The sequence below is a fragment of the Procambarus clarkii genome, chromosome 43, assembly GCF_040958095.1.
Source record: "Procambarus clarkii isolate CNS0578487 chromosome 43, FALCON_Pclarkii_2.0, whole genome shotgun sequence".
Taxonomy (NCBI): domain Eukaryota; kingdom Metazoa; phylum Arthropoda; class Malacostraca; order Decapoda; family Cambaridae; genus Procambarus; species Procambarus clarkii.
This window is the reverse complement of record NC_091192.1, coordinates 16,234,381-16,255,814: the sequence shown is the minus strand read 5'-3', so window position 1 is coordinate 16,255,814 and position 21,434 is coordinate 16,234,381. Positions and strand designations below refer to the sequence as shown.

General features: G+C 51.6%; 1 protein-coding gene across 1 annotated transcript in view; it reads left to right on the top strand.

Moving 5' to 3' along the window:
• Top3alpha (topoisomerase 3-alpha) overlaps positions 1-21,434 on the top strand; it is a 134,849-nt gene that overhangs the window by 85,581 nt on the left and 27,834 nt on the right. The window contains exons 12-15 of the mRNA XM_069300071.1: positions 4,700-4,787; positions 6,390-6,488; positions 14,684-14,845; positions 16,260-16,410. Coding sequence (XP_069156172.1) covers positions 4,700-4,787; positions 6,390-6,488; positions 14,684-14,845; positions 16,260-16,410 — 500 coding nt within the window. The remainder of the gene's footprint in view (positions 1-4,699; positions 4,788-6,389; positions 6,489-14,683; positions 14,846-16,259; positions 16,411-21,434) is intronic.

The window sequence follows — 21,434 nt, the reverse complement described above, 5'->3', positions numbered from 1 at the left end:
GGTCCCTGGTAGGCAAGAACTCAAATCAAATTGACTGATGCCAGGGTCTAATACATAATATCAACCCAGTAATCTCTGGGGAAACCTCTGGGACCCGCCCAGAAAATGGCGTTTCACTACATTCAATGCTGGGTTTTCTGTGGGGAGCCCCTACGGCTCCCTGGAGCTTATCGGGCTAATGTATGTTATGTTAGACCGGGACATTAGCTATGGAGTTCAGACCTACCAGGGACCAGCGCCAGAACCTGGCCCCTTCAGAGAGGTTTCAGGGAGCAATGGCCCTGGAAAACCCCATATGGTTGGGGGTTTTCCTTATCTGCCATCGACCGGGGTTAGGCACCCAGAAAGGTAGGCGTAACAAAACAAACCCCACATGGTAAGAAACTACAACAAAAACCGAACAGAGAGGTAGAAAACTCCCTACAATCCCAAGGAAAACAGTCAAACAATCAATTTACTGCCGCGCCGGTCGTCCGCGCAGCCCTCCCCTCCCCGGGAGGGGGAGGGGGGGGCCCCGGACCTCACCGCGCCGGCTGCCGTCAGTTCGCAAGCTAGTGTCAACCGGGATAGACGCTTCTCTGGCCTCAAATTCCTTGGCGGTGTTTGCCTCGTGTGGCGTTCTCTGCTGTTGTTGTGGTGTGCGGTGGCCAGGAGTACTTCATCAGTGCCGGGGCTGCATGCGCCTAGGGCTTCCTTCCCTAGGCGCCCTGTGAGTACTGCCCTTGCGTGTCAGGGTTATCTTCTATGGGGCGTTCGGGAACTGCTCCCGTAGAGGTTTTTGCTGCTCGGCATTTGCCTCGCCCTTGGGGCCAGCTGGGGCTTGGGGCCCTTGTTTGGCCTTGGGTAGGGAGTGGTTTTGTGCTGGTTAGGGCGTCAAGGTGTTGCGCGGCCTGCCACCTAAGCGGCGACCGGTTCCTGTTGCTCTGGGGACGGTGTACTTTTGCGGGGTTTTTCTTTTGTTTTGTTTTTGTTTGCCTGGTGGAGGTGCTACCTCGTGGGCCCATAGTTCCCCTGGTATTGTTTTGGTGGCCCTCTGCTAGGCCCCCGTGCTTGTACACGTCCCAGGGGTTTTCAGTATTATCATTTACCCGTGTTTTGTTTGGGTTTCTTAACCGGTTAGCAACACCTTGCCCGGGCTTCCCGTAGTTGCTACCCTACGGGCCCTGGAAACCCCTGTCGGGGCTCGGGGACCCATGGATGCGTCTCCCGAGTTCCAGCCTGCCTTGTGCGGGTTTGAAGGTTGCAGTGTGCCCTTGTCTCAGGATGACAGTCACCTGTTTTGCCTCCGTCATGCTGCCTGTTGGGTCAATGACACCTTTGACCCGGAGTCTTGCGAGTCCTGTTCTCTGCTTGTGCTCAGGTTTTACTCTGAGGATGTTCCTATTAGAGTACAGGCAGCATCAGCGTTGCATGTTAGATTTAGGTTATTGCAACGCGCTAGGTCGATTTCCCGCCTGGATGCCCCGAGGCTGCCCCGTTTTGGCTTTAGGGACCCTGACCTGGGGGCGTTGGTTGCTATGGCTTTGACTCCTACACCCTCTGGTCCTTCCCCTGTGGTTCTTCCTGCACCTCCCCCCCTGTGTCCGGCTCCGAAACGTATGCGGTTTTCGGCCTTGGCACAGGATTTAGTTGGTGGAGAGACTCGGGCTGCTTCGGGGGCTGCCCCATCCGGGTCGGGGACGGAGGCATTTGAGCCGGTTCCTCCTGCCGAGGCTTCTGGGTCCCACCAGCAGGCCCCCTTCTTGTCTGCCTTTCCCTTGGACTCTACCTTTTCTTCAGGGGTGGAGGGTTTGGAGGACGGCTCTGCCCCTGGTCCCGACGTAGGGGATCCTGGGGCTGGGGAGGAGTCGGCCTGGGGGCCTTGGGCCCCCTGTGACCCCGCTTGGGTGCTTTTGCCTTCCCCACGGGGTTTATTGTTGCAGGGGGAGGGGTTTTCTTACCCTCCCTCCCTGTATGAGTATGATTTGGGTTCGGCTCCTCCCCAGGTTCGGTTCCGGGCGCCTTTGGGTACCTCGGCTCTGTCTTTACAGGGGTTTGCTACTTCCCGTCTCTCTGCGAAGGTGGCACGGGAAGCTCTTGCTGCATACCTCTTGCGAGACCCGGGTTATGCCTCCCCAATGGATCCGTCCTCGTTTGAGTTCGGTTCTTCTTCCCGTTTTTGGGTGCGTTTGGAGGTTCCGGGGTCTTCCTGGCTAGCAGACTGCCCATTCTTTTCGTTGGGGGCGTGGCATGGGTTCTGTCGGACCCGCACGCTTGATTGGCGGGAGACTGCTACTTTTATGCAGGTTTACCTGGGGGGCGAGTTTGAGCACCTTAATGCGTGCTTATTCGCTCCTGTGCTTTCTCGAGATGTTGGCCTTTTCCAGCTTCACGTGCAGGTTCCTCAGCTTTCGGCTTCCTTGGTTGCGGAGGAGTTGCGCTCCCGTGGGCATTTGGCTTCGGTCTTTTCCCTTCTCGAGCTCTCTTCTGCTTGGCTCGAGGAGGATGTGGGAGCGTTGAGTGAAGGGCCTTCGTCCGGGGCGCTTTCTTCGGCAGCTAGGGCGTCGGCTGCACTGTTCAAGCTCTTTGCGCCCATCCTGAAGGAAGCGGTGTCTCTGTTTTTTGCTTCTCGCCTCGCGTGCCGTCAGGCTGTGCTCGCCCTCTCTTTGGAATCCGCTTGGGCCCTGGCTCTTAGGTTTTCGTCTCCTTTTTGTCCGTTGCTGTTTGCAGAGTCTGCAGTGTCCCAGTTTCTGCATGCGGCTTCGACTAATTGTCGTCCTATGGCGGACTTGTTGATTCTCCGGAGCGGTCGTTCTCGGCAGTTTCGGAGGGGTCGTGCCAGGGTTTCGGGTTCCGCTGGTCGAGGTGGGCCATTGGTGCCAGTTTCTGAGCCGTTGTTCCCTTCGGGGCCAGCGTCGTCTGGTCGGCGCAGTGATCGCCCTGTTCGACGGTTGGGTTCTCGTAAGGGGCGTCGGCCCTTTCGCGGTTTGCCCCGTTGACGGGGTGATGGGGGGGAGGCTCGCTCTGTTTGCCCACGCTTGGTCCCATGATTTGTGGGCCTTTTCGGTCGTGTCATCCGGCCTGCGGTGGCGTTGGGCGACTCGTCCTCCTTTGGGGGGTTCGGGGCTAACAGGGCAGGTCTCTTCTCCTGCGCTTCGTCAAGTCATCTTGGAGTGGGTGCACTTGGGCGGGGTCGAACCGACTACGTCCCTCAGGTGGGTTTCCCGCCTGTTTCCAGTGCCGAAACGGGACTGTGCTGATCTGAGGTTCATTCTGGACTTGTCCCGTCTGAACCCCTGGATTCCTTGCCCCTCCTTTCGGATGACTACTCTGTCTCAGGTCCGGCTTCTGTTGGAGCCGGGTGCCTGGATGGTGTCCCTGGACCTCAAGGACGCGTATTGGCACGTTCCTATTCATCCGGGGTTCCGGGACTGGTTAGGCTTCGTGGTAGGGCGTCACGCTTACCGTTTTCAATGCCTACCTTTTGGCCTGAATCTGGCACCTCGCGTTTTCACGCGTCTGACCCGAGTTGTGGTGACCCGTCTGCGTCTTCTAGGGATTCGGGTTTTGGCCTACCTCGACGACTGGCTGATGTGGGCTCCCAGTCGGTCAGCTTGTCTGCTCGCCAGGGATATGGTTCTTTCCCAGCTCGCCAGGTTCGGGTTCCTGGTGAACTGGAGGAAGTCCCATCTGGTTCCGTCCCAGGTTCGGACCTGGCTGGGTCTTGTTTGGGATTCTCGGACCGCTTCCTTGTCTCTCCCTCCGGTGGCGTCGCGGCGGCTGCGGGACCGCCGTTTGCTGTTTCTGAGGGGGTCCCGGGTCACTCGGCGGTTGCTTGAGCGGTTGTGCGGGAGTCTGAACTTCGCCATGCTAGTCTACTCGCCGGGTCGGGTTTGGCTTCGGCGTCTGTTTTGGTTCCTTCGGGGACGTCCTTTCCGCCTCTCTCGCGATCGCTGGGTTCGCCCTCCGGGGGTCTTATGTCGGTTGCTGCGTCACCGACTTCCTCTTCGGGTTTTTCGGGGTTCGGTGCCTTGGCGCCTTCCCGAGCCCTCGCTCGATGTGTTCACGGACGCGTCGTCTCTCGGCTGGGGCTTTGTGACCAGTGCTCACCAGGCAGGCCAGGGACGGTGGGGTCCGTCCTTCCATCGGGCTCACAGCACGGTTCGGGAGTTCGCGGCTGTCTGGTTCGCGCTTCGGAGGATTCGGGTCGCTCGGGGATCGACCATTCGCCTCCATTCGGACTGTTCTCCGGTGGTTCATTGCCCTCCCCGAGGGGAGGGGAGGGCTGTGCGGACGACCGGCGCGGCAGTAAATTGATTGTTTGATTGTTTTCCTTGGGATTGTAGGGAGTTTTCTACCTCTCTGTTCGGTTTTTTGTTGTAGTTTTTTACCATGTGGGGTTTGTTTTCTTGCGCCTACCTTTCTGGGTGCCTAACCCCGGTCGATGGCAGATAAGGAAAACCCCCAACCATATGGGGTTTTCCAGGGCCATTGCTCCCTGAAACCTCTCTGAAGGGGCCAGGTTCTGGCGCTGGTCCCTGGTAGGTCTGAACTCTATAGCTAATATCCCGGTCTAACATAACATACATTAGCCCGATAAGCTCCAGGGAGCCTCCGGGGCTCGTCCAGAAAATGGCGTTTCATTACATTCAACGCTGGTTTTTTGTTACCATTTGAATGTTGTAAGAAGTTATATTGTACACCTCATATATCTTTACAGAATATGTGAAGGAACTAAAGACCCAAAGCTGGTTCTTAGTGAACAAATTGAGAAGTACCGACATGTCTTCGAAGAAGCTTTAAGGCAGGTAGGATAAAATGCCAAGAGTAGTATTTCCCTATTATTGTAATAGTAATTTACCTTTCATAGCACTTTAATTTAACACTTTGAGGTTCCACAGACTGATTATCTCGTCACTCATTTTTCTACTGAATGTGTTCCAACGACGCAATACTGAGTCACTCATTAAAATATTTTTTAAAAATTTAAATTTTATCAGATCAATCTGGTAGTGGTTTTAAAATAAGCGCCTTTAGATTGCACACAATTTGATACCAAAATCAAAGATATAACATGAAACTTGATGTCCAAACACTTGATATATTATAAATAGGCCTATGGTCCGAATATTAAAATAACTGTTAAAATTCTATTTATTGTCCTATTATCTTGGGACTAGTTTTAAAATGCGCGCCGTTTTATTGCGAACAATTTGATACCAAAATGAAAGATGTACCACAAATATTTATGTCAGAACACTGGAAAGATATACAGTAAATAAATTTGTGATGATGAGCGTCCAGAATTAAAATATTTGTAAAAAATCCAGTTATTGCTCTATTATTCTGGGACTAGTTTTAAAATACTCGCCTTTTTATTGCGAACAATTTGATACCAAAACGAGCAACGTAGCACGAAATTTGATGTTATCAAATTGAACGAGTTGAACATTAGGTTGCAATGTACAAAATGGTGCTCGTTCACGGGTAACTTTAGGCTTTTCTGCGGGGAGGCACTCCAGCCTTTTGTACATTTTATTCATACACATCTGTAGGGAATTTAATTGCGAACACAATGATACCAAAACGAGCGACGTAGCACGAGAATTAAGGTAAAAAAATGGAACGAGAATGCACATGTTACTGATTTTGTGCGTTTTTGCCGACTTTACGCTTTGCTGTTGGGAGTCACGCTAGGCTTTTGGACATTATATTTATACACACCTGTAGAGAATTTAATTGCGAACACAATGATACCAAAACGAGCGACGTAGCATGAGAATTAAGGTGAGAAAGCTGGAACGAGTATACACATTTGGGTGTCACCGCGCGCTTACCCACACGGAGGGGCTACCTACCCCCTGTCAACCGCGAGTTTCCACGGAGCGCGAAAGTGTTAATGTCTGTTAGTGATTTACCATTCTCAGCTTCCTTCTAGGTACTTCATTCTGGTGTGCCTTGTTTGGATGTACTTGTGTTTAGAATTGTGAGGATGTGTTAGTAGAGTGGTATATCTATATATATATATTTATACTGTATATCAAATATATCTTTAGAAGTGAACTTTGTTTAAATTGCAGTCATTTCCTTGTGTCTGATATTGTGCCTTTCCTTTGTCTGATTCCCATTCCAAGAATTGAGTGTTTGATGTAATAACCCATACTTCAAGTTAATTCCCATACCTCTTTCTATTTATGATTCCCATTTGCATTCCTTGAATTCCCATTCCATGGACCATTGTTACATCCAGTCAGTCTTGCCTACCAGCTGTCATTCCTCCACTCAATCTGACCCACCTTTCATCTGACTCAATCTTTCTTCCACTCAGTCTTTGTCATAATGTATTGAATGAGTTCAATATGTAATGCTTACTTTCAGTACAACTAATAGATTAATAATTACTTGTACAGGCCAGCAAAATTGATGAAGCTTTGGCTCGGTTCCTGAACGAGGAGCCACGTCGCCCTGCGGATGACGCTCCCATCCCAGACATTCCACAGTTTACTCCGGCAAGTATTAAATATAATGTTGACTGCGTCAATACATGGAGGATATACATTTTTATTGCAAATTTCCTAATTTAACTTATATTGTTATGGAAATACAATGGAGTCCATCATTTTCTGGGAGGACTGCCCAAGTCACTGAGGCCTTTTTGGTGGGCCTGAGACCCACCAAAAAGAGGCCTTTCATTACATTCAACAATTCAACTTTATATTTATGCCTGAATGGTCACTTAAATTTCAAAACAACAGGGAATCTAGGACATGTACACTGAAGAAAATATGCAAGTTGGGTACATGTGAAACCCATTCAGGTCACATATTTAAGCAGCCGGTAAACAAAACTAAGGCTCGTGAATGTGACAGTTATGAAATCCAAAGGGTTTGGCAAATATGGCTCATTGCTCCAAAATCTTTTTGAGCAATATGATGAAATTGCACTCACATCTCATGTATTACCTGCTGGACTAAACAATTTTTTCATAGAATATTACACTATTGTGATTTCATTTTGTAAAGATAACTAGTCATTAGTCATCTCAATTTATGTGGCATCAAAAAAATAAATAGATTATTTGATGGTATTTGAGATTACTTTAATGTTGGAGCAGTACTGTGTGCAGCTGGGCTAGGACAGGTGTGCAAGCCACTGGCAATATTTATCAGCAACGTAAAATGTTTAGAGCAACAGCACAAGATCTTTAGGAGATCTTGCCAGATATAGGTCGTATCTGATCTCTGTCTGGTGGTGCAGGGAGACCAGAGATTGGTGATATCAAATTTATATAATGTGGTGCTAGTCATAAGGTAGAGGATCCATTTATGGGAACAATTCAGCAAAAGCCTGTAATATGAGGGAAAAAGAATTTCCTGAAACACCATGTGGTTAACATACAAATTTATTCACTAAATTAGAACACAGCAAGAAAATATATATACTGTACACATCAAAATAGAATAGTTGTCTCTACTTTAAGAGGTGTCATAGACAAGTCTATGGGCAGTACTGTCTCTTGATGACGATATCCAGGTGACGTAACACAACCTAACCTTAACGCTAATAATAATTACCATCTCGAGCAATAATGGCTGCATAACACCACTGCTGTATGTAAAGGGACAATCTGGAGCTTCTTCACCACCTTCGAGGTCAACCCCGGAACTCACAGTTCCTGCGACGGCGCTGGAACCAATCGTATTGGCGTATGCCTTTCCATTGGAGACTTTCAGCGCCGTGGAGAGGGGGGACCTGCTGCCTGGGTAACAGCTTCTCCCCCGAATCAACCTACCCTGGCTTTGCGCCCTGGTGAGGCCACTCCAGACCGACAACCAGAGCGCAACTCCATAGTCTCCTGTGACTGATGGATGCCTACTACTACCGGATCTTGGTGCCCTGTCTGAGTCTGCTTGGGATTCGGTGTCTGGCCTACCTCGACGACTGGCTGGTGTGGGCTCCCAGTCGGTCCACTTGTCTGCTCGCCAGGGGTGTGGTTCTTTCCAGATCGCCTGGTTTGGTTTCCTGGTGATCTGGAGGCCGTTCCATCTGTTTCCGTCCCGGGTTCGGACCTGGCTGGGTCTTGTTTAGGGCTCTTGGGTCATTCCTTGTCTTTCTCTCCCAAAGTGTTGCTGCAGCTGTGGTCCCGTTTCGGCTGTTTATGACAGGGTCCCCGGATTGCTCGGCGGTTGCTCGAGTGGTTGTGTGGGAGTCTGAACTTCGACGTGCTGGCCTGCCTGCATGGTCGGGTTTGGCTTTGGCGTCTGTTTGGTTCCTACAGAGACTCCCCTTCCGCCTCTCTTGCATTCGTTGGGTTCGTCCTCCGGGGATCTTGTTGGTGCTGCGTCACCAGCTTCCTCTTTGGGGTTTTCAGGGTTCCGTGCCTTGGCACCTCCCCGAGCCATCGCTCGATGTGTTCACGGACGGGTCATCTCTTGGCTGGGGCTTTGTGACCAGTGCTCACAAGGTCGGCCGGGGATGGTGGGGTCTGTCCGTCCATCGGGCTCACAGCACGGTTCGGGATTTTGTGGCTGTCTGGTTTGCGCTTCGGAGGGGTTTGGATCACTCAGTGCTAAGCCATCCAGCTCCATTCGGACTGTTCTCTGGTGGTTCTTTGACGGAACCACATGGTTTCTCTTAGAGGTTTGACCTTCGGGGTTAGTCCTTCAAGTGGCTTGTTTGCTGGATTCTCGGGGTTTGGCTAGCCGTGAGGTTCATGTCCGGGGTATGTCCTGTGTCCTGGCGGACAGCCTGTCTCGGTTCATTCCTCTGTTCCCGGATTGGTCAGTCATCGCCGACTCGTTTCGTTGGCTCTGGCGGATGTATGGACTCCTGAACCTGGACATCTTCACGTCGGCGTGGTCTAGGCGTCGCCCATTCTATGTGGCGCCCTTACCCGCCTGCGAGGTGTTCACGGTGGATGCCTTTCAGCAGGACTGGTCGAGGTGGGGGGTACCTGTTCCTCTTCTCCCGGTCCAGCTGTTGCTTCGGGTCCTGCCTCGGTTGGAGTCCATTCCCAAGGAAAGTAGTCCTCATGGTCCCTTGGTGGCCGGCCCAGCTTTATTTTCAGACACTGCTTGATAGGTGTCCAAACCTGGGGCGTTTTCCAGCAGCTCCGCCTCTTTTGGCAGGTCAGACTGGTCCTGTATGTGACTGGTTCGGCCTTCTCCTCAGCTCTTCGCGTCGTGACTCGTCTGCTGAGTTCTCGAGGTTTGGCTCTCCTGGCAGTTCACGTGCTGGGAATGTCTAACATCTTGGCCAATGCCCTGTCTCTTTTCGTTCCCCTCTCCACAGAATGGACAGTCGATGCCGACTCCTTCCGTTGGCTTTGCCAGACATTCGGACGCCCCAAGGTGGACCTCTTCGCGTCGGCGTGGCCGCAGCGCCTTTCCCTGTATGTGGCGCCCTTTCCAACTGCGAGGCCGTCGGGGTCGACGCCTTTCAGCAGGACTGGTCAAGGTGGGGTTTCCTGTACCTCTTTCCCCCAGTTCAGCTGTTACTCCAGGTTCTGACTCGCTTAGAGACTTACCAGGGAAGAGTTGTCCTCTTGGCTCCTTGGTGGCCGGCCCAGTCGTGGTTCAGGCGCTTCTTGCTTGGTATTCGAACCCGGAGGTTTTTCCCCGGCTCCGCCTCTTCCAACAGATCGGCCCGGTACATCACGTGGCTGGTTCGATCTTCTCCTCGAGTCTTCGCGTATGGTATTTCTGGGGGGAGCCCCGTCGGCTCCCCGGAGCTATCCCAGGCTGATATGCTAATGTCAGACTTTGGCATCAGTCATGTGTATGGAGTTCTTAGGCCTACCGGGGACCACGGCCAGAACCGGGCCCCCTCAGAGAGGCAAGGGGAGCAATGGCCTATAGAAGCCCCCGTGTAGTTGGAAGCATTCTATGTCTGCCATTGACCGGAACAGGCACCCAGAAAGGTAAGCGCCCCAAAACAAACCCCTATTTTGGTTAAAATTGCTACCTAAAACCGAACTAGTGGATAGAACTCCCCAACCGAAAACAAGCAAACTAGTGTGACGTCACACTGCCGCGCCGCTGTCTGCGCAGCTCCCCCCTCCCCGGGAGGGGGAAGGGGGAGCCCCAGACCCCCCGCGCCGGCTACCCACACCTCAGTTCTTGAGGCTGATGCTATAGGCGATGGTCGTGTGCTCTGGCTCCGGTGTCGCTACTGCACTGTGCTTTGTGTGTGGTGTTAGTTTTGTGGGTGCGAGAGCCAGGAGTTATCTTCAGTACTCGGGCTGCATGCGCCTAGGGCTGCCTTCCCTAGGTGCCCTGTAAGTACTGCCCTTGGGGCTTGGGGCTACCTTCCACAGGCTCCTCGGGGTCTGCCTCTGCTGGTCCGTTTTATCTTTCAGCAGATCGGGCCGGTGCGTCACGTAGCTGGTTCGATCTTCTCCTCGAGTCTTCGCGTATGGTTTTTTTTGACTCGAGTCTATCATCATCTCTATGGTGATCAGGTGGCCTCCTTGTTGGTGTCCCACCTGAGGGCTTCTTCTCGGCGGCAGTATGAAGTTTCCTGGCGGTCCTTCCATTTCTTTTTGCGTCTTCGTCGTGTTAGCTCTTTGTCTGTTCGGGTGGTCTTGTCCTTCCTCTCGTGGTTGTTTCAGGACCGTCATCTTATGCCTAACACTGTCGCTTCGTATCGTGCGGCGCTGGCGGAGCCACTTCAGCTTGCTTTCGGTATCGATGTTACGTCTGCGCCGTTTCGCAAGCTGTCTCGTGCATTGTTTCACCTCCGGCCTGCTCATGCGTCGCCTGAGCCGTCCTGGTCTTTGGACAGAGTGCTCGCTTTCCTTTCATCTCCTCGTTTCGTTGTGGCCCCTTCGGTCCAGGATTGTTTTTCCAAGGCACTTTTCTTGTTGGCTTTGGCCTCTGGGGGTCGGGTAGGGGAGCTTCATGCTCTCCTCCGGCGCAGGGGTTTCTGCTCTTTTGGTCGTGGTGATAGTTTTGTTCGTTTGCAGCCGTCTCCTTCTTTTCTGGCAAAGAATGAGACTGCTGCGTTCCGGAGGGGTCCATGGGTGGTTGATGCTTGGTTGGTCAGGCCGGGGGTGCATCATGTTTTGTGTCCGGTTGCGGCGCTTCGCCGTTATTTGCGCGCCACAGCTTCTGTGTCCGGGGACGCGCTGTGGGTTGATCCGGTTTCCCTTCTTCCCTGTTCGCGGGTTCGGGTCTCTCAGGTCGTCCGCAGGGTTATTAGGTCCAGCCAGCCTGTGGTCTATCCCCGTGCCCATAACATTCGTAAGTTCGCGGCTCTTGCTGCCGTCTTTGGGAATGTCTTGGTCTGATATTCGGGCGCGGGGATTTTGGCGGTCGAACAGGGTCCTGGCTGCTCGTTACCTTGTGAATGTCCCTGGGCCTCGTCGGGCCTGTGTTGCTTTGGGTCGGCGGTTGCAGCCAGTTGTCTCGGCTTCGAGTTGAGGGGTGAGCGACGACCGCCTCCCGGGTAAGTCCCTCTTTTTCTGTCTGTGGGTAGTTCGCTCCGGGGAGCCGACGGGGCTCCCCCCAGAAAACCAGCGTTGAATGTAATGAAACGCCATTTTCTGGGTGAGTCCCGGAGGCTCCCCGGCATCCCTCCCTCCCTCCGGTCGGCGGTTTTTCGCGTTTTTGACATCCAGCCTCAAGAACTGAGGTGTGGGTAGCCGGCGCGGGGGGTCTGGGGCTCCCCCTTCCCCCTCCCGGGGAGGGGGGAGCTGCGCAGACAGCGGCGCGGCAGTGTGACGTCACACTAGTTTGCTTGTTTTCGGTTGGGGAGTTCTATCCACTAGTTCGGTTTTAGGTAGCAATTTTAACCAAAATAGGGGTTTGTTTTGGGGCGCTTACCTTTCTGGGTGCCTGTTCCGGTCAATGGCAGACATAGAATGCTTCCAACTACACGGGGGCTTCTATAGGCCATTGCTCCCCTTGCCTCTCTGAGGGGGCCCGGTTCTGGCCGTGGTCCCCGGTAGGCCTAAGAACTCCATACACATGACTGATGCCAAAGTCTGACATTAGCATATCAGCCTGGGATAGCTCCGGGGAGCCTCCGGGACTCACCCAGAAAATGGCGTTTCATTACATTCAACGCTGGTTTTTTGACTCGAGTTTACCATCATCTCTATGGCGATCAGGTGCCTTCCTTATTAGTGTCCCACCTGCGGGCTTCGTCTCGGCGGTAGTATGAAGTTTCCTGGCGGTCCTTCCAGCTCTTCTTACGTCTTCGTTGTTGTACTTCTCTTTCTGTTAGGGTGGTGGTGTCCTTTCTCTCTTGGTTGTTCCAGGACCGTCTTCTTATGGCTAATACTGTCGCCTCGTATCGTGCTGCCCTGGTGGAGCCGCTTCAGCTTGCTTTTGGTATTGATGTCACGTCTGCGCCATTTCGCAAGCTGTCTCGGGCGTTGTTTCACCTCTGGCCTGGTCATGCGCCGCCTGAGCCATCCTGGTCTTTGGACAGAGTGCTCTCTTTTCTTTCTTCTCCTCGTTTTGTTGTGGCCCCTTTGGTTCCAGATTGCTTTTCGAAGGCTCTTTTCCTGTTTGCATTGGCCTCAGGGGGTCGGGTGGGTGAGCTTCATGCTCTCCTCCGGCGCAGAGGTTTCTGCTCCTTCAATCGGGGTGATCGTTTTGTTTGTCTGCAGCCTTCTTCTTTTCTGGCGAAGAATGAGACTGCTGCTTTCCGGAGGGGCCCTTGGGTTGTTGATGCTTGGTTGGTTCAGTTGGGGGTGCATCATGTTTTGCGTCCAGTTGCGGCTCTCCGCCGTTATTTGCGCGCCACAGCTTTTGTGTTTGTGGATGCATTTTGGGTTGATCCGGTTTTCCTTCTTCCCTGCTCGAGGGTGCGGGTCTCCCAGATCATCCACAGGGTTATAAAGGCTAGCCAGCCTGCGGTCTATCCCTGTGCCCATGACATCCGCAAGTTTGCGGCTCTTGCCGCTGTCTTTGACAATATGTCTTTGGCTGACATTCGGGCGCGGGGATTTTGGTGATCGAACAGGGTCCTGGCTGCTCGGTACCTTGTAAACGTTCCTGGGCCCAGTCGGGCCTGTGTTGCTTTTGGTCGGCGGATGCAGCCAGTTGTCTCGACTTCGGGTTGAGGAGTGAGCAGCAACTGCCTCCCAGGTAAGTCCCTATTCTTTTCATCTGTGGGTAGTTAGCTCCGGGGAGCTGTAGGGGCTCCCCCCAGAAAACCAGCATTGAATGTATTGAAACACCATTTTCTGGGTGAGTCCCGGAGGCTCTCTGGCATCCCTCCCTCTCTCCGGTTGGCGTTTTTTTCACGTGTTTTTGACATCCAGCCTCAGAACTAGGGTGTGGATTGCCAGCACAGTAGGTAGGGGCTGCCCCATCCCCCTCCCATGGAGAGGGGGCTGCGCAGACAGCGGCACGACGACGAATGATGTCACACTAGTTTGCTCGTTTTTGTTTGGGGAGTTCTATCCACTCGTTCAGCTTTTGGTTGCAATTTTCACCAGAACAGGGGTTTGTTTTGGGATGCCTATCTTTCTGGGTGCCTGACCCGGTCGATGGCAGACATAGAATGCTTCCAATTACATGGGGGTTTCTATAGGCTATTGCTCCCCTTGCCTCTCTAGAGGGGGCCATGTTCTGGCTCATGGTTCGTAGTAGGCCCATAAGAACTCCATACACATGACTGATGCCAAAGTCTGAGATTAGCATATCAGCCTAGTAAGCTTCGGGGAGCCTCTGGGACTCGCCCAGAAAATGGCGTTTCACTACATTCAACTCTGGTTTTTTATTAAATAATTTTTAGTGTTTCTTTTGTTTTTGGCTATGATGAATTGTTCTAAAATTAATGGTAATTCCTGTACTGCAGTGTATAGTCCGCTTCACGTCCCCTTATCCCCCCAGGTTGTCCCTCCCATCGCTTCCCTCTCTCCCGACCCGACCCACCCACCTCACAGCCTCCTACACCATGTGCCTCGAGCCACAGTCGTACGGGATTAATACGGTACGGCCAGCTGCCTGACTTTCGTATCCGAACAATTCACTGCTTGTCCGGCTGACTGTCCGGATATTGCAACATCGGCAACAAGTTAACCGGCCCAGGTTATTTATCCAGTCAACCACCCGATTTTCCAGCTCCTATGGACATTTTGGCCGGATATTGAGATAACTTTATCTGGTCACGATTTTGGCCGTATGAGGACGTTTACCAGATATTCAAATCCTGGATAATCGAGTGTCTACAGTATTTTAATTTTGTTATTTTTCTTCTACAGACAGCCTGTGTATGTCTACATCAGGCTGGTATAGAGGTTTGACCCTCCCCATGATGTAACTCCACAGTTGACTAAATCTAGAATACCTGTTTACTGCTAGGTGAACAGAGGAATTAGGTGAAACATGCCTGTCCATTTCTGTGCGCCCCCTTTTCTGGGATTCAAACCCGGAATTCCCGATTGTGAGTTGAGAATGAACTGAGCTGTATGTACTATTGAGACCCTGTGTGAATAGTTTGTGCAGCTGTTTAGCTGCTTCAATGCTTTGTTTTCTGTGAACACTCCAGTTTTCTGCCAAACTTCACTCTTTCTGGATGCTTTCCAGGTGGGGTGGTGAATTGTCACTTGCTCCCTGCACCACTACGAGGGCTGGCTCTGGTCCCTGGTCGGCCGAGCAGAGTTTCAATGACAGATTTTACTTTTTTAGGCCATTATGTAGTGTAAATATAAAATATTTCCCATTTCATGTGCACTTTCTGATTATTGCAGGTGTGTAAGTGTCCCTCTTGCGGTTGTGACGTGGTGGTGAAGCAGAAGCGCAACGAAGGTTCATACTACCTCTCATGCCAGGGCTTCCCACAGTGTCGTTTGTCAGTGTGGTTGCCCGAGACGGTGGTCGGTGTTAACGTTAGTGAAGAGTCATGCGCCGAGGTATGTTGATGGGTTTACTGTTGATAAGTGTTTACATAAAACATATTGACAGTTCATTGTTACAGTTTTCTTAGTGAGCCCAAGAAGGGCAACTAGAAATATATTTAGAAAGTCTTCATTCCATTATAATTGATAGCTTAGTCTACACTTTAGTTGATGACTGATATTGTTTTATAGTGCACATTGTACCATCTTTCCATTTTCTTCAATTAACGTTGGCAAAAAATCCCAGTTCCATGCAAATTTAACGCTTGCTAAAGATTATAATTTCAATCTTCAATTATTTTGGTAGATGTGATAACAATAGATGAGTTCCTTTATTATCAGCATTAGCAGCCTCCCTAATAACATTAATATTGTGTCAGTTTAGCCTTATACTTGCTGAACCACCTACAATTGACCTTACATGTTTCTTCACAAACACTTGCACACAATTACTTCTTCAAATCTTTCAAAAACACTACAAAGTTTCTCCTGGTTGAGTATAAGACTGATTGAAAAATCCATTCAAATCAGAAATAATAATGCCTTTATTTTTATTATGACTATAATGCTGAACCCTTCACTTACTTGAAAATTCTGACTTTCTCCTTGATAATAATCTAAGTTGTAGACGGTGAGTGAGAATAACGTGGCTGAAGATATGAGGACCAAGCCATACATCAGAAAATGGTGAAATAACATTTTAGTCCATCCTGGACCATCATCAAGTTGTGTAATAGAAGAGAGGAACGGACAGGCAAATAAATTCCTATTCTATGAGTGGAATGAATGCCTTTCATCCTATTCTAAGAATAAGATGAAAGACATTCTTACCTTTCATCTTATTTTTACCTTTTTTTCTCTTACCTGTTCCTCACCTCTCATTTCACTCTCTTATCATATATATTTGCCTGTCCGTTCCTTTCTTCTACTACAAGACAATAATGAGCCAGGACGGACCAAAAAAATTTGTTGTTTCTTTAATTTCTGATGTGTGATTTGGTCACCAATCAAAATTGTCAAACGATTAAGTCCATTAAAAATGGTGATCTGTGATAGGATTTCTATTTTCTCTAAATTCCTGTTTACTTTTCTTAGTGACTGGTTCAATGCCAGCATTACTTTTCCTCTTCACATCAGCCATTATTTCCATTATTCCTCACATTTTGTATATTTATATTTTACTTTCGAAATATGCACAAATTATGTGTTCTGAAACCTTACCAAGGAGGTGATTTTTACATAAGATGTGGCCCAATAAAAGTGGAAAAGTGGTAAATAAGATCAATGAAAAGAATTATTATTTTGTAAGGATCGGGAAGAAATTGTTGAATTCATGTAAGATGTCATTGCGATATTACCTGCAGTATTTGCTTGTCTCTACACACCATTACAAAATGTGTATCTAAACTTTAGCTTTTATTTCCTGCAGTGCGCTGGTTCGCCTAAGAAACTTCAGTTCAAGTTCCGGCCTCGGTCCTACATGCCGTATATCCCCGACGAGTACGAGACGTGCCTCGGGGGATGTGACCAACAGTTCCTAGACACTTTGGATATCAGAGCCTTAATTTCAAGAGGGCAAGGTGGGTTTTTTCTGGGCCTCATGTTTAACTTTTTCATGGCTAGCCACTTCAGTACTTGCCCTGAGCTTATGACATTGGCACACAATAGACATGCTGGTTATACCATGGGTCTCATGACTTCTCTCTGTCCTTAACTTTTAAATGGCTTGGTTAATTAAAAGTTGCATATCGTGGTGTGCGTGACAAAAAATACTTCACTAAATTAATGTAAAAAAATAACGACATTATGCAATTTGAGCACAGGAGATACAGCAATTGCATTTAGTCATTGGAGTTGTTAAAGGGTTAAAGGGCAAGCAACTGTTATGCCCTCCTCCCCCTCTCTTCCCAACTGGGGGCTGGAGGAGTGTCAACAAACTGCCAAGGTGAAACACCCACTTGTTCGCTTTTTGCAAAACTCAGGTTCTCATAAGGGGCATCGGCCGTTTCACTGTTCATCCCATTGACGGAGCAATGGGAGATAGGCTTGCTCTGTTCGCTCATGCCTGGCCCCATGATTTGTGGGTGTTTCGGGTCATTTCCAACGGCTTGCAGTGGCATTGGGTGATCCCGCCTCCTTTGGGGGTTTCGGGGCTCGAGGGGCAGGCCTCTTCTCCTGCACTCTGTCGGGGCATCTCAGAGTGGGTACGCTTGGGCGTGGTTGAAACGACGACGTCCCTCAGATGGGTTTCCCGTTTGTTCCCAGTTCCAAAATGGGACTGTATGAACCTGTGGTTCGTTCTGGACTTGTCCAATCTCAACCCCTGGGTTCATTGCCACTCCTATTGGATGACTACTCTGTCCCAGGTCTGGCTTCTGTTGGAGCCGGGCGCTTGGATGGTGTCCCTGGATCTACAAGACACATATTGGCACGTCCCGATTCATCCGGGGTTCAGGGACTGGCTCGGTTTTATTGTGGAGCGTATCGATTACCACTTTGGTTGCCTCCCATTCGGATTGAACCTGGCGCCTCGTGTTTTCACACGCTTTACCAGGGTCATGGTGGCCCGTCTGCATCTTTTAGGTGTTCGGGTGTTGCCCTACTTCAACGACTAGATGGTCTGGGCTCCCAGCCGGTCTGTTTGTCTGCTCACCAGGAATTTGGTTCTTTCCTAGCTCGCCAGGCTCGGGCTCTTGGTGAACTGGAGGAAGTCCCATTTGGTTCCCTCCCAGGTTCGGATTTGGCTGGGTCTTGTTTGGGATTCTTGGACCGCTTCCTTGTCTTTCCCACCGGAGTCTCTCCTTCGGCTGCAGTACCACCTTTGCCTATTTCTGGGGGCTCCCAGGTCACTCGGAGGTTGCTCGGGGGTTTGTGCGGGAGCTTGAATTTTGCCTTGGTCTATCCGCTGGGTCGGGTTTGGCTTTGTTGGCTGTTCTGGTTTCTTCGGAGCCATCCCTTCCACCTCTCTCACGATCGCTGGGTTTGACCTCCGGGGGCCTTGCGTCGGTTGCTGTGTCACCGGCTTCCTCTTCGGGTTTTCTGTGGGGAGCCCCTACGGCTCCCTGGAGCTTATCGGGCTAATGTATGTTATATTAGACCGGGACATTAGCTAAGGAGTTCAGACCTACCAGGGACCAGCGCCAGGACCTGGCCCCTTCAGAGAGGTTTCAGGGAGTAATGGCACTGGAAAATTCTCTTGTGGTTGGGGTTTTCCTTATCTGCCATCGACCGGGGTCAGGCACCCAGAAAGGTAGGCGTGACAAAACAAACCCACATGGTAAAAACTAAAACAAAAAACCGAACAGAGAGGTAGAAACTCCCTACAATCCCAAGCAAACAAGCAAACATCACTCTTTACTGCTGCACCGATCGTCCGCGCAGCCCTCCCCGCCCCGAGAGGGGGAGGGGGGAGCCCCGGACCTACCGCGCCGGCTGCCAAGCTTCAACCAACACGAAAAAACCGCCGACCGGCGGGAGGGAGGGTTGCCAGGGAGCCTCTGGGGCTCACCCAGAAAATGGCATTTCATTACATTCAACACTGGTTTTCTGTGGGGAGCCCCTACAGCTCCCTGGAGCTTCATACCCAAAGAGAAGGAAAAGAAAGGGCTAACCCGGGAGGCGGCCGCCACAAACTCCGCAACGCGAAGCCGAGACAACAGGATGCAACCTGCGACCGAAGGCAACAAGAACGCACAGCAGCAGACGCGCATAAAGAATGGGCGGCCAAGAACCTGTGCGACCTTCAATCCCCTGCGCCCAAAATGAGCCCTAGACGTCACTAACACAGCAGCAAAAGCTGCAAGCGTCCGAACAGCACGGGCGCAAAGACAGACCGCAGGCTGGAAGACTGAAAAACTCTGCGGACGACCTGGGAGACCCGTGCCCTGAAACAGGGAACAAGGGGAACCGGATCAAACCAAAGCGCATCCCCAGACACGGTACGCAGGTAACAGCAAAAAGCGCAAACGGACAACACAGGACGCACCCCCGGCCAAACTAACCAAGCATCAATAACCCAAGAACCCCTCCGGAAACCATCCGTCTCGACCGTCGCCAGGACGGAGAAAGGCTGCACACGTACAAATCTACCGCCAGTACTAATGAGCAGAAACCTGAACCAAAGGGGCTACCACAAACTGAGGAGAAGAAGAAGGCACCCTGATAAAGGACCAGGACAGTGCAGGCGACGCATGAAGAGGCCAGAGGTGAAACAAAACACGAGGAAGCGTACGAAAAGGGGCAGATGTGACGCATGGTCCCGCTGTTGGTGGGCACTTTTGGTTGTCTTCCGGCCTCTGGTGGCGGCGGTGGACAGCTTCTCCCCCTTTGGAGGGTTCAGAGCTGGCGGGGTGGGCTTCTTCCCCAGCGCTTCGTCATGTCATCTTAGTGGGTGTGTTGGACGTGGTCGATCCGCCCCATCCTTCTGGGGGGTTCCCGTCTGCTCTTTGCAGACATGGGCCTGTCGAATCTACAGTTCTTCTGGACTTCTTCAGTCTGCGCCCTGGATTCTATGCCTTCATCGGAGGACTGTTCTCTCCTGTCCGGCTTCTGTTGGGGCCGGATGCCTGGATGGTGGCCCTGGACCTCCAGGTCAATTCTTGGCACGTTCTTCTCCAGTTTTCTGGAACTGGCACATTTGGTGGTGGGGCTTCAGGCTTGCCGCTTTTGTTGCCTTCCCTATTTTGTAATTGGCACTTGGTGTATTTTGCATCTTTACCGGATCTTGGTGCCCTGTCTGAGTCTGTTTGGGATTCGGTGTCTGGCCTACCTCGATGACTGGCTGGTGTGGGCTCCCAGTCGGTCCGCTTGTCTGCTCACCATGGGTGTGGTTCTTTCCAGATCGCTGGGTTTGGTTTCCTGGTGATCTGGAGGCCATTCCATCTGTTTTCGTCCCGGGTTCGGCCCTGGCTGGGCCTTGTTTAGGGCTCTTGGGCCGCTCCTTGTCTTTCCCTCCAGAAGTGTTGCTGCGGCTGTGGTCCCGCCTTCGGCTGTTCATGAGGGGGTCCTGGGTTGCTCAGCGGGTGCTCGACCAGTTGTGCGGGAGTCTGAACTTTGATGTGCTGGTCTGCTCGCGGGGTCGGGTTTGGCTTCGGCATCTGTTTGGTTCCTTCGGAGACTCCCCTTTCGCTTCTCTTGCAATCGTTGGGTTTGTTCCTCCGGGGATCTTGTGTTGGTGCTGCGTCACCAGCTTCCCTTTGGGGTTTTCGGGGTACCGTGCCTTGGCACCTCCCCCAGCCTTGGCTCGATGTGTTCACGGACGTGTCATCTCTCGGTTGGGGCTTTGTGACCAGTGCTCATCAGGTCGGCCGGGGATGGTGGGGTCTGTCCGTCCGTCGGGCTCACAGCACGGTTCGGGAGTTCGTGGCTGTTTGGTTTGCACTTCGGAGGGTTTGGGTCACTCGGTGCTCTACCATTCAGCTCCATTCAGACTGTTCTCTGGCGGTTCTTTGCTGGAACCACAGGGTTTCTCTTAGGTGTTGACCTTTGGGGTTGGTTCCTTAGAGTGGCTCGTTTGCTGGATTCTCGGGGTTTGGCTAACAGTGAGGTTCATGTCCGGGGTGTGTCCTGTGTCCTGGCGGACAGCTGTCTCGGTTCATTCCTCTGTTCGCGGATTGGCCAGTCGTTGCTGACTCGTTTCGTTGGCTCTGCCGGATGTATGGACTCCTGGCCATGGACGTCTTCGAGTCGGCGTGGTCTAGGCGTCACCTATTTTATGTGGCGCCCTTACTCGCCTGCGAGGCGTTCACGGTGGATGCCTTTTGGCAGGACTGGTCGAGGTGGGGGTACCTGTTCCTTTTCTCCCAGTCCAGCTGTTGCTTCGGGTTCTGGCTCGGTTGGAGCCCATTTCCATGAGAGTAGTCCTTATGGTTCCTTGGTGGCCGGCCCAGCTATATTTTCAGATGCTGCTTGATAGGTGTCCAAACCCGAGGCGTTTTCCCGCGGCTCCGCCTCTTTTGGCAGGTCGGATCGGTCTTGGTCGTGACTGGTTCGGCCTTCTCCTCGGCTCTTCACGTCTGGTATTTTGACGCGGGTATCACCATCTCTGTGGTGATCAGGTGGCTTTGTTGACGGTGTCCCACCTGCGAGCTTCGTCTTGGCGACAGTATGATGTTCCTGGTGTTTTTATGCCTTTTTTTGTTGCTCTTCATAGGTTGTCTTCTCTTTCACATCGGGTTGTCTTGTCCTTTCTTGGGTTCTCAGGACTACAGTTATTTGATGTTTCTTACTGTCGCCTCGTTTTGTGCGGCGCTGGCGGAGCTGCTCCGGCTTGCGTTCGGGGTGGACGTCACATCTGCCCCGTTTCGTACGCTTCCTCGTGTTTTGTTTCACCTCCGGCCTGCTCATGCGTCGCCTGAGCCGTCCTGGTCCTTGATCAGGGTGCCTTCTTATCTTCTCCTCAGTTTGTGGTAGCCCCTTCGGTTCAAGTTTCTGCTCTTTGGTACTTGTGGTAGGTCTGTACGTTTGCAGCCTTTCTCCGTCCTGACGACGGTCGAGACGGCTGCTATCCAGAGGGGTTCTTTTGTTATTGATGCTTGATTGGTTTGGCTGGGGGTGCTTCCTGTGTTGTCCGGTTGCGCTTTTTTGCCGTTACCTGCGTACTGTG